The 12,343-nt window shown below is 39.3% G+C and overlaps 1 protein-coding gene across 8 annotated transcripts in view; it reads right to left on the bottom strand.

Annotated features, from left to right (window-relative positions):
- tlk2 (tousled-like kinase 2) overlaps positions 1–12,343 on the bottom strand; it is a 107,945-nt gene that overhangs the window by 69,772 nt on the left and 25,830 nt on the right. For 5 of the 8 annotated variants that reach the window (XR_011347085.1, XR_011347086.1, XM_069905074.1 and 2 more), the window contains exon 2: positions 3,581–3,666. Coding sequence is in view for 6 of the 8 variants with exons in the window: in XM_069905074.1 (XP_069761175.1) it covers positions 3,581–3,666 (86 nt within the window). In the remaining 2 variants the exon portion in view is untranslated. The remainder of the gene's footprint in view (positions 1–3,580; positions 3,667–12,343) is intronic. The other 3 variants (XM_069905075.1, XM_069905079.1, XM_069905077.1) reach the window with 1 other exon arrangement.

The following is a 12,343-nucleotide window of genomic DNA, read 5'->3' as shown; positions in this document are numbered from 1 at the left end:
ACTAAGCACTCCACCATCGACTTCCTACATCTCCTAATGCCTCAGGAAATAAGCCAATGTATTAAATATATCCCAAGACAGTCACACACCTTCTTACCATTCAGCCTTCAGGCAGAAGGTGCACGAGTTCAAAACAAGTACAGTTCCTTCCTGCTGTTATCAGGCTCTGAAACATATCTCCCATGAGTACAAGATGGTGCTTGCACTGTTTAACTGAACATATTCTCCTTGTTGCCATACCCTAAACCTTTGCCTTACCCTGTACTTTATTTTACTGTAATACTATGTTTCATACTTGCATCTCTATGTAGAGATAGACTTACCAGGATAGAGCGCAAAACAAAATGGTTTCACTGATGATAAACCATTTAATTCAGTCCTTAAAGGCTTAATGGGATTGCCTTTACTTAACACTCCAATTTCTTGTTCATGGGGGTTGACGGGGTGGGGGTGAAGGGGGTAAGTTAGCTAGAAGAGTCGGCAATTTCATGAGCGACTAGAAATTGGAGCAATCACACAAATATTGAAGCTACAAGTATGTGTTGGAGACCTAGCATTTAGCAGCATAATTAATCACTCAACTTCACCAACTACAAGGCACCCAAGAGGATCAATCTAGCTTCAACCCTCTAAGTTACCATCCAAGGGAGCCTGCTTAATTGGAACCTCATCCACCTCTTTAAATTGAAATTTTTCAACCTATAAACCAGTCGTTCCCAAACTTATTCGGGCTGCCGACCCTTGGCTCCCAGGCCACATCCCTCGCGCCCCACCCGAGCACACATACAACGAACACATTCCTCTTTCTTGGTATTAGGTCTTCCACAAATTTAAAACAACTAATCTAACCCCACATAAAACTTTTCATAAACCAATATGAAAGGGTAAATTTACATCTCAACTGTAACTACATGGTCTTCAGGCCACTGGGTGCTGGACGGCCAGGGGGAGAGAATCAGCCGTCCGGCGCCGGACGGCCAGGTGGCTACGGCGAGGATCCGTGATCAGGCCATCGGAGCCAAAAATAGATGGGGTGGGGGGGGATCTGATGTATTTACACGCAATTTAAATGTACATTACACCCTGAAGATGAATATTTTTCCGTGGATACAATATTTTTTTTTCAAACCGTACCTATATTGTTACCACAAAAGTTTTTTCAAGAATTAAATAAACAAGAACATTTCTTTGGAAAGGAAAAATGTCCAGTGCATGAACTGGGAGATTTGAAACTTGCTAACTTTAAGAATTACTATCAGGTAGCTCAATTGAGATTTCTTATTTCTTAATTTGAGGGATTGAGAAAACCGGCATGGGCCACTATAGAATTGGATAAAATTGGAGAGAATTGAGCAGAAGAATTTATTCAAAATTAATAACTGGTGTGAAGGAAGCATCTTTGCTTAAACATATGATTAATATTTGGAACAAGCTAAATAATGAATTTGGAATAAAGGACAATATCTCACCCAAAACAGCTCTGTTTCAAAATAATCCTATACCTTTTACTAAATATAATCAAGTTATGGTTTCACAATGATAATAAAATTGTAGAGATTTGTTTTGAACAAAGTCAATTGATGTTATTTCAACAATTAAGAAATAAATATGGTATTTTGCAAAATACACTTTTTTTGCTATTTACAATTGAGATGACATTTGTGGGGAAAAACTGGTCCAACTATGCATTTACCAGCTTGAAATGAATTGGAGGTTCTTATTAGGAAAGGTTATACTAAGAAATTTATTTCTGCAACATACTTTTACTACAAGCAGATACTATTAAAAAAGTTCTTAAATCAAGGCAGGAATGGGACGTTGATTTGAACATTATGATTGGTGAGAAAAGATGAACAGAAATTTGTCATGTCTACATGACAAATATAACTGTTAGGTATTAGTTCAATATAATTATTTACATCAATTATATTTAACACCTAAAAAGTGCATAAAATTAAATTAGATTTATCAGATAAGTGTTTTAGATGTTTAAAATTCCAATAAATGATCACATGATATTAAAGATTTGGAAATGACTTGATAATGTAAATGGTCACATGATTTGGAGAAGTATATTACTGAATTCAGGCATTTTTGGGAGAGATCAGTTCAGAGTTGACAGAAGTCAAAACCATGTGACTCACAAGGATTGAAACCTTGTGAAGGATAGGGTTGAGATACCGGAACCAGAATAGGAGCTGTTATGTGTTACTCCTGGGAAAAGGGAACACAGAATCAACAGCTTTTGAAATAAGGAAGACCACTTCACTGTCTCTTTGGAAAAGAGGACAGAATTCTACTGAGTTTATTTTTGTATAACCACTTCATTTAATGCTTGTCTGGATTTGTGAATTCATCGTTAAAGAAAATAGTCACATTCCCTGTCTCTTTGAAAAGAGGACAGAATTGAGAGTAAAGAGGTCTGAAGATATGATGTTTGAATGTGCTTTGTAATTATTTCTGAACTGAGAATTTAAGACCTTCAAGCAAGACTAAAATGATAGTGTTTTCAAATTGATTTTTCAGAGTAGGACTTTATGACACACATTTGTGCACAGTGCAGTTAAATTTAGAATTAAGTAAATTTAGAGATAAGTAAGAAATGTTGTTGTTAATAGCTTAATAAAAACTATTATTTTGAATTTACCATTGTCTGCTTGATTTTGCATTGCTGTTCCTGTGTTAGTGCTAACAAAGTCCCTTTAATCCCAAAAATGATTGAAAGGGTTGTAGGCTTGTAACAGTATGGAAAGATGGCATTCTGAAATTCAGAGTTGTATTCCTTTGGAGAAAATTACTTATCACTTGAGAAATAATACCTACTTTATGTAGAAATTTGGAGCCCATATATACAAAGGTTAGAGATAAATATCTAAAAATGTACTCCAAGTCTCTTCAGACCTGAAATAATCTTCTTCCCGAAGTCATTATACATATAAATATTATAAGATCCCCAATGTGTGAGCTAATCCACTGTGCAATCCAGAATAATTCTATTCTTTCTATATTTCTGCTTTTCTTTTTTGTACTTTTTCATATAACTATATTTCATATCTATTATACTGTTATAATTTTTATAGTGGGGTGGGTTAAATACCATGTAATCTTAATTATGTACTAGTTATTTAAAATGTATAATTACATGGTTGAACGTTTAAAAAAATATTCTAAAGAAACGGTTTTCCAAGATAAATAGAAAGCTAATTCAAAATTTCAAATGGCAACTCCAGTAGAAGTCCGAAAGTCCAGACTACTTGGGGAAAATCAGGTCGTTCTTGATTTTCAGATTTTCCCGATTCTCAGACAGTACTTTTAAGATTCAAATTTAAGGAGGAATAAAGAGATGCTCAGGTAAGTTTTGATAGTTTATTCATTAGCAAATACAGTGCGCTTCATTTTCAAAACAAGTAGCTTTGAAGAAAAATAAATTCAACAAGCGCGGTCGCTTTTTGCCGCTATGCATTTGTGGTGCTTACGCACACACGCAGAAACCTGCTGTGTTTAAAAAGTTAAGAGTTTTCAAAATGTCTGGATTCTCAGGTGGTCTGGATTTCTGGGCGTCTACTGTACCATCTCTTACCTTAGTGACTCCCATCCCAGTAAACCTTGCTTCAAGTAGTTCCTGCCGCCTGGGGTCGAGACTGTGCAGTTCTTCCATCATTTCTACTGAGAAGGAACAAAGAGAACATTGTAAGTTAACATGTATTCTTATAGAAAATATTTAGTGCTTTAAGAAAACATGCTTAAAAAAGGAATAAACACTGCAAAAGAAACCTTGTTAGCATAATTCTTGAATAATAGAAATTTTCTTCCTATAACCAGCTCTCTTGATCACATTTGTAGCATAGTGGAAACTGTCCGAGTAAACATGTCATTACATCTTCGTGCCTGTTGCCAGCACTGGGATCTCACTTTTGCATCTCTCAAGTACTCAGTGAGCAGAGCAGAAAACTTTCAACCTACTTTACTTTCAAAGGTCTCCAATATTACACAAAATATCTAAACCAAGTTCAAAACAAGGACTGTGGTCAAGCTATGAATTAATTATTTTGAATAATTGTTCCCAGAGTTCAAATCTTACCACAGCAGCTGGGTCACTTAAAATGCATACAATTAAATAATCTGATCTACAAGCCAATAACCATGGAATTATTAAATGTTCATAAAAAGGGCATTAATGAAACAGGCGGCTTTTAAATGAAAGAAAACCTGCCACCCTGAATAAGACCAGTTTGTAACCAGGTTCAGCAATACTTCCTTCTTAAATGGCTTGGCCAACTTCTCAATAAGTTCAAATCAATTGATAAAACAGGTCACCCACTTTCAAGATGGACATATCCAGCAAGGCCCTCCTCATCAGCATTTAAATGGGAGGATGGATCCGTGGGCTTAGTCAAACAGTAGCCTGACATAGTCGTGCTCGCAGAAAGAGCCGACTCCCCAGACCCTTGTTGGTAGGACCGATGGAGCAGAATAGTTGGGAAATCAGAAATTTAAATTAGCCCTGGCATCACCACAAAAATTCAAAAAGATCAAATGTATAAAATGTCATTCTACTTCAGCCGATGAACCAATGCTCCTTCATATTGAGCAGCAGCTTGAAAGATCCATAATTGTAGCTAAAGGCACAGAATACAGAAATTGAGAGGAAAAGAAAGAAGATCTCCTTGGAGAGCACAGAAGAAGGGGCATTGGAGGAAGACAAACCATTGCAGGCAAAAACTGGGTCGAAGCAAACAGAGAGCATCGTCGAAAAAGATGTGAAAGGATAAGCCATAAAAAATTGTTGACTGATGAAAGAGGATGAAGATAGCTGCATACATCACCATTAGGAAGGCACCACAGATAATGGAAATAACTCACAACCATACTCGAGATCACAAATAAAAAGCAAAGAATGTATACACAGCAAAAATGAGGCTCATAGTAGGGAAATTAAGGGTGTTGAGGAAAAGGCAAGTAGGCGGAGCCAAGTTCACATACAGATCAGCCATGATCTTGTTGAATGGCAGAGCAGGCTCAACAGGCCAGATGGTGTAATGTTCACTTGCGAGAATTTATTGGTTGCGGCTCATAATTTGAGCTTTAATGTAAAAGATCAAACCTAAGACAGGATCCAATACAGTAATTTATACCTGCAGTGCAGCATGGAGGGAACATCATGCTTTGGTGCCATTTGGACAAGAGTCCAGCCAAAAGCACAAAGAAGGCCCTCTCAATTGGTGATAAGATCATTTGGTACTAGACAACAGACTCGCCAAGGCAAATAGCGCCTTTGGAAGACTACACAAAAGAGTCTGGAAAAACAACCAACTGAAAAACCTCACAAAGATAAGCGTATACAGAGCCGTTGTCATACCCACACTCCTGTTCGGCTCCGAATCATGGGTCCTCTACCGGCACCACCTACGGCTCCTAGAACGCTTCCACCAGCGTTGTCTCCGCTCCATCCTCAACATCCATTGGAGCGCTCACACCCCTAACGTCGAGGTACTCGAGATGGCAGAGGTCGACAGCATCGAGTCCACGCTGCTGAAGATCCAGCTGCGCTGGATGGGTCACGTCTCCAGAATGGAGGACCATCGCCTTCCCAAGATCGTATTATATGGCGAGCTCTCCACTGGCCACCGTGACAGAGGTGCACCAAAGAAAAGGTACAAGGACTGCCTAAAGAAATCTCTTGGTGCCTGCCACATTGACCACCGCCAGTGGGCTGATAATGCCTCAAACCGTGCATCTTGGCGCCTCACAGTTTGGCGGGCAGCAGCCTCCTTTGAAGAAGACCGCAGAGCCCACCTCTCTGACAAAAGGCAAAGGAGGAAAAACCCAACACCCAACCCCAACCCACCAATTTTCCCTTGCAACCGCTGCAATCGTGTCTGCCTGTCCCGCATCGGACTGGTCAGCCACAAACGAGCCTGCAGCTGACGTGGACTTTTTACCCCCTCCATAAATCTTCGTCCGCGAAGCCAAGCCAAAGAAAAAGACTAGGGAAGCACAAAATAATGTCTCGACAAAAAAACATTCATGCTTCAACCATGACAACCAGATTACAAATAGTGTACATTACAATTGTATGACATCATCACGGATGTACTAAAAGTTTAGGGATCCTGATGCGGATTCAATGCATCTTATCTTAAAAGGTATTGAGATTCTTGAAACATAATGAGCTACAATGGAACTGACAAAAGAAATCATTCCATCACATTCCTGACTTGTAGGAACTCTGTTTTGACACACTCTTGTCGCCACAGAATTTGTGCGCATGTGTGACTGACAAGTTTCAGTTGATCAGTTGGTCCCAGTTGCAAGTCCCAAAATATGTTCTCACTTTCCAACTGACAAGTGAAGTATTGCACCAGTTTTGGAATCAAATCCAGAGAGCAACAAAAATAAGAAAAACACACCATCCTCAACTTGACACAGTCCATCAGAAATTCAAGAACAGGAGAGAAAAATTGGCATCCGAAAGTCGGAGGTCAAGTCCAGATTACTGGCAAGGAGGTACAATGAAGGAGATAACAGCAGGTGATTAGTGCTCATGAGAAATTGCACGGGGAACAAAGACAAAAAGTAAAAGGGGGAGAAAATATCAGAAATTACACAAAAAAGAGATTGCAGATTGAGGAACACCAACAGCACCTCCCACCTCAGAAATATAATGAAGCACGCCCACTTGTCCATTCCAACACAAATAGACCATCCAACTAACTCGTCAATGACCCATTCCTAATAGAAAAAGTTAATAACTTGAAGTTATTTTTACGCCCCCTTTTTTTTCCCAAAGTAAGTATAAGAGCTTCATAGATTGCAACACAAAATGTAATTTCAGGTTCCAGGCTTTTTAAAAAAAATTATTAGCAAGTGATGTACAAAAGAAAATAGCACTGAAAATGCTGTATGGCTAGCATGCTTCTACTGATATAATCTAACTTGCATCTTAAATTTATAATTACAGCCCCCACTGAGCGACTTTGGAATTTTACAGGTAGCTCTGTAATTACACAAATATGTCTAACCACACCACTCCAAGGAATTATTTGGCCTTAGAGAGGTCTTTTGTCAGTTAAATCACCACAACTTCTGCTACAAGGTGTTCTTCAATGTCAAAAAATATACCTACTTCTCCCATTAAAAAACATCTCTGTGATGGCTAGAAGAAATCAGAAAAAAAATTAGATGAAGCCAACACTAACACTCCCAATGCCACTCAGAGAATGACCGTTAAGTACAGAACAGACTAGTTCAATGCAATGCTGATCCGATCTTGACAACTTGACTCCTGGGGAAAATAAACACTGAACCCCCTTCCCTACCCCCTTCCCAAAAGATCTTTTCTTCAGCTTCTGTCACAACTTGGTTTCAAAATCATAATGTTACATCTGCCCCCAAAACAATTTAATCGAGTGGCAGTAAAAGCCAAGAAACTACTCAACTTGAAAACCAGCAAGACAAATTATTGATCATTGCTCAAATTCTTTTGAAGATATCAACTCAGGAACCTCCCATGGCAGTTTTCCACGTTTATTTCCCTTTATGAAAAAGTATCCCAAAATTATATTTTCTGAAAATAATGCACATTGCTACGAATTGATTTCACAAAGCCAAAAACGTTAGGATTTTCAGAATTGCAGGGGTTGCACAAGATTTCTGTACATGTAAATCTCCATCAATCATTTGTAAATGCAGTTGAGCAATAGCCTGATCATTTAAATCCAGTAACTACTTCACTAAATTGCAATTTATGTTAATTTGGTAAATCCAACACCATAATCCACTCAAATAGAAACTGCGATTTGCAGCAACTCACACATTAGATTTTGTTTTCAAAAAAATTGCAGCCTTTACGTTTTAAATGCAGGCGAGGTGTTGCAGCCAGTTGGCATACAGACGCTGCAAGGAAAACGGACATTTCCAATGCACAATGCAGCTTTACTTGTCCCCAAATTTAAATAAATTAGGCTACAGACTAGCGTCACCCCGAGATTTAACAAAGTGTTTTCACTGTCCAAAAAGAAACCATATTTTTTTTAATATTTACTCTTAATTTGATAGGAGGCGTGGTCATTGTTCTTGCTAAATTAGATGTTTAAGATTTCATTTAATAAACCCATAAAATTAAAAGCATTATCAAGCCTTTTAAACATTTTTACTTTTTACAGTACTTGAAGCATTTGTATTATTGGGTAATTTTAGCCCAAAATAAAAAGACATTTTGTTTTCATTACTGAAGATAACCAGTGAGGGAAGAGCAGGACCTGTGTTAAGGGTGAAATATTGAGGGGGAACATCTTCACTCAAAGTTGTAGGAGTGAGAAACAAGCTGCCAGTGGAAGTAGTGAATAAGGGCTCAATTTCCACATTCCAAAGAAATCTGGATAGGTATGTGGATGAAAGGGGCATAGAGGACCACCATCCCAGAACAGATCAATTAGATTAGTCAGAAAAATAGTTCTACAAGGACTGAATGGATCAAAGGGGCCGTTTCCATGCTGTAGTCAAAAGGAAAAACACAAGTCTGCAGACACCATGGCAGAAGCAAAAGCAATGGTGAAGCAAAGATAATGATACAGAACCAACAATTCAGGCTTGAGCACAAGCTCAAACACTGGTTATGTGTCTTTATCTTTATAAAGTACACTATTTGACCTGTTGAGTTTCTCCAGCTGTTTTTACTCCTGCTACAGTGATTTATGAGAAAATTAGAGAGCTACAGAGAATGACGGTTTATCCCTTCAGTTCCTGAATACCCAGCCAACACAAGGACAGATTACAAAAATGGAACAAATATAAAAGCCTGCCAAATTGGACTGCCATTAGTTCAAAGGATCACAGATCTGAAACGATTGCATATTTTGGGAAGATCAGTTTCATGAATCCAAAAATGGCATAGACTGCAGATACTGGAATCTGGAGCAACAAACAATCTGCTGGAGGACCTCAACAGGTTAAGCAGCATCAATGGGAAATAAAGTCTCGTCAATGTTTCAGGCTAGAGCCCTTCCCAGTAACTAACTTTTTTAATTTAAAATCATTTTTATTGAGTTTTATCAGAAAAACAAAAAAAAAAGCAGTAAATGAAACCTTTGCAGATTTACAAATAATAACATATGGTACAGTAGCAATACGACTTAATTCTAAATCCAATAAAAGGTAATACATACAATAAGAGGCAAGTAAGAAAAAAATTCAAACTATTAGCAATCGAGGTTAAAATTCATATTGTAAGTAGTGTTAAATCTGAACAAGCAGCCTGAGGGGATCCAAACAAACAGGCCCGGTGACATTCATCATAGAACTGAACTAGTTAAATTATGGAAGTGAGCTATAAATGGGCCTCAATTAGCAAAAGAAATCTTGATTTTTATGACATTATGCCCAATTCTCTCCAGATTGAAAAAAAGACAATATCTGATGGCCACTGACGATGTGTAGGTGGGAACTCATCTTTCCATTTTAACAGAATTGCTCATCTTGCTAATAGAGGAGAATGTTAGAACCTGTTTTTGATTACAGTTAAAAACAGTACAAGGATATCATCTTGTGTCAGTGAGAGATCTATTAAGGGTCTGATAACAATAATAAAATTGTCCTCGAATCTGGAGATTTATGTATTCGACTACATGCTTCTTCTGCCCAATGGAAGGGAGGGAGAATAACATAACCTGGGTGGAATGGGTTCTCCAGTAGACTTGGCTTCCTCAAGGCAGCAGAAGGCAATGGGTGGAGGGGAGATCTGTTTGCGTGATGGCCCGATCCAAGATTGCAACACGAAGTGAAACATAAAAGTTTGCAGATGCTGTGATTGCAGTTAAAAAACATAAATACTGGAAGAACTCAGCAGGTCTCACAGCACCCATTGGAGGTGGAGATATATAACTGATGTTCTGGGTCTGAGACCTTCAATGCTGGAGTTTCTTGCAGAGAGTTTTTGTTTGACACTTTGAGCAGGGACCTCAATCAAGGTTTCGAAACAAGACATCGACTGCCATTTCTTCCCCCCCAGATGCTTCCATACCCCATTTCCCTCCTTGGTTGCCGCAGACAGAGTTCCTCCAGCAGTTTGGTTTTTGCCATTTTGAAAACACTGGCAAAGGACATTAAAGGCTGCCCTTGCCAAAGTCACTCAGATCTGTGAATGAACAAATTGTGACATGCAGGAGTGCAGTTGATAGAATCTGGAAGAAAACGCAATAAGCTGGAGAAACTCCAAGTAGAGCAGCAGTGCGAGAAAAGAAGTGGTTGATGTTTCAGGCCAAACCCCTTCATCAGCAGAATGCAAAGAAGTAGTTGGTAATGATGAGGTCAGGGTGAGAAGGATTAGATAGCGAGGATTGGTGAACCAGGGAGGGGTGAAGGATGTTACACAGAGTTGTCATGGCTGAATGGAACACTGCAAAAGTGGGCTTTGCAGGATGTGCAGGTTTCATCTGCACACCACCAGACAACTAAAATGTTTTGCTCGTATAAAACAGAAAACACGCAACATTTATTATTGTTAGTGTATCAAAATGCAGTGAAAAACCTACTTGCTATTCAAAGGCTTGCAAAGAGCCGCTACATTCTGGAGTCACTTTGCCAAAAAAATTCCTTCAGGGACAGGGAGTGTTCTCTGTACCACTGCCCCTCCACACCCAGTATTGTGTGGTATAGGTTAGCACAATCCTATTACTGCGCCTGCAACCCAAGTTCAAATCCTCCACTAAGGAATTTGCATGTTCTCCCCATGACTGCAACTTAACCATCTTTTTTCCAACCACATTTACCATTCGAGCAATTTTTTTCCCCTTGTTCCCTACTCTCAATTTAATTTTCTGTATTTAATTTGGCAATTTCTCCTCACCTGCAGCACATCAGCTTCAGACTCCTTTCGCACACAAACAACCTCAAACGCACCCTCCATGGCTGGTACTCAACTCCTCACCACACAAGAACCAACCTTGAGAGCCTGGAAATGAGATTGCAAGTAGCCTGGACTTGCGAATGGGTCCTTAAGGGCAACAGTGCATTTGAATAGAAGATGGTCATGAAATGATTTGCAATGTTCTTATGGATCCCACAATGAAAATGCCGTTTCTTTTCCTCCGTTAATAACCTGAAATTTTCTTGACTTTGCTCATGAAAATGGAACACTGTCCAAAAAAAAACCCCAAAATTTAGCAGGTTCCTTTTGATGATAAAGGATTTGACACAAATAGTAAAGGATTTCATAATACAGAGCAGAGCCAACGACCAGGGTTCAAATCTGCCGCTGTCTGTCAGGAATTTGTACATTCGCCCAGTGTCTGCATGGGTTTCCTCCAGATAATCCAGTTTCTCCCCACATAACATACAAAGGGTGTAGGTCAATTGGATGCAATTGAGCAGCATTGGTCCATGGCCCAAAAGGGCTTGCTAATGTACTGCATGTCTAAATTTAAACTTATGGTATCTCAAGGGTGGGGGTCTCTTAACAAGAGCCAACTTATTCAATTGTGAAGCTAAACAGTCTGCTGAAGGAATTCCACAGGGCAAGCAGTGGAATGCTCCAGTCTTGAAGGTTACCAGCCCGAAAAAGTGACCATTCTTCTGCGGATGCTGCTCGGTCTGCTGAGTTCCTCCAGCAGATTGTGTTTTACTTTATTCATTTGAGATACTGGAAATCAATTCTTCCATGGGGAGGCAAGGTTGGCGTAGCAGTTAGTGCAATGCTGTTACAGCACCAGCAAATGGGACCAGGATCTAAATCCCATGCTGTCTAATAATGACTTGGTCCATTCTCCCTATGTCTGCACAGGTTTTCCCCGGGGGCTCCAGTTTCCCTCCACCCACCATTCGAAATGTACCGGGGGTGTAGGTAAATGGGGTGTAACTGGCCAGCATGGGCTGAAATGGCCTGTTACCATGCTGAGTGTCTAAAAATGTAAATTAAAATAACATTAAATTTACATTTCGAGAACCACACAATCTAAATGAAGAGTGGAATGGGTTTGTGGGGTTGAATGATATAAACAATTGCAAAATTGGGCATGTACTTCAAAACACCTGGAACTTTGTAGATATTTTGACAAAGGATGGTTTATATAACCATATACAGCACAGAACAGGCCAGTTTGGCTCTACTCATTCATGTCGGAACAAATCCCCACCCTCCTAGTCCCACTGACCAGCACCTGGTCCACACCCCTCCAATCCTCTCCCCTACATGTAATTATCCAGTCTTATATAACCATATAGCCATATACAGCACAGAACAGGCCAGTTTGACCCAACTAGTCCATGCCGGAATATTTAGAAGAGTGTTTCAGGCATTGAAACTGGCAGAAAATTTTCAGCTGGGAACTTCACTAACAGGGAAACA

Source organism: Narcine bancroftii, chromosome 12 (assembly GCF_036971445.1).
Source record: "Narcine bancroftii isolate sNarBan1 chromosome 12, sNarBan1.hap1, whole genome shotgun sequence".
In the NCBI taxonomy this organism is placed as follows: Eukaryota; Metazoa; Chordata; class Chondrichthyes; order Torpediniformes; family Narcinidae; genus Narcine; species Narcine bancroftii.
This window is presented reverse-complemented; position numbering and strand designations above follow the sequence as displayed.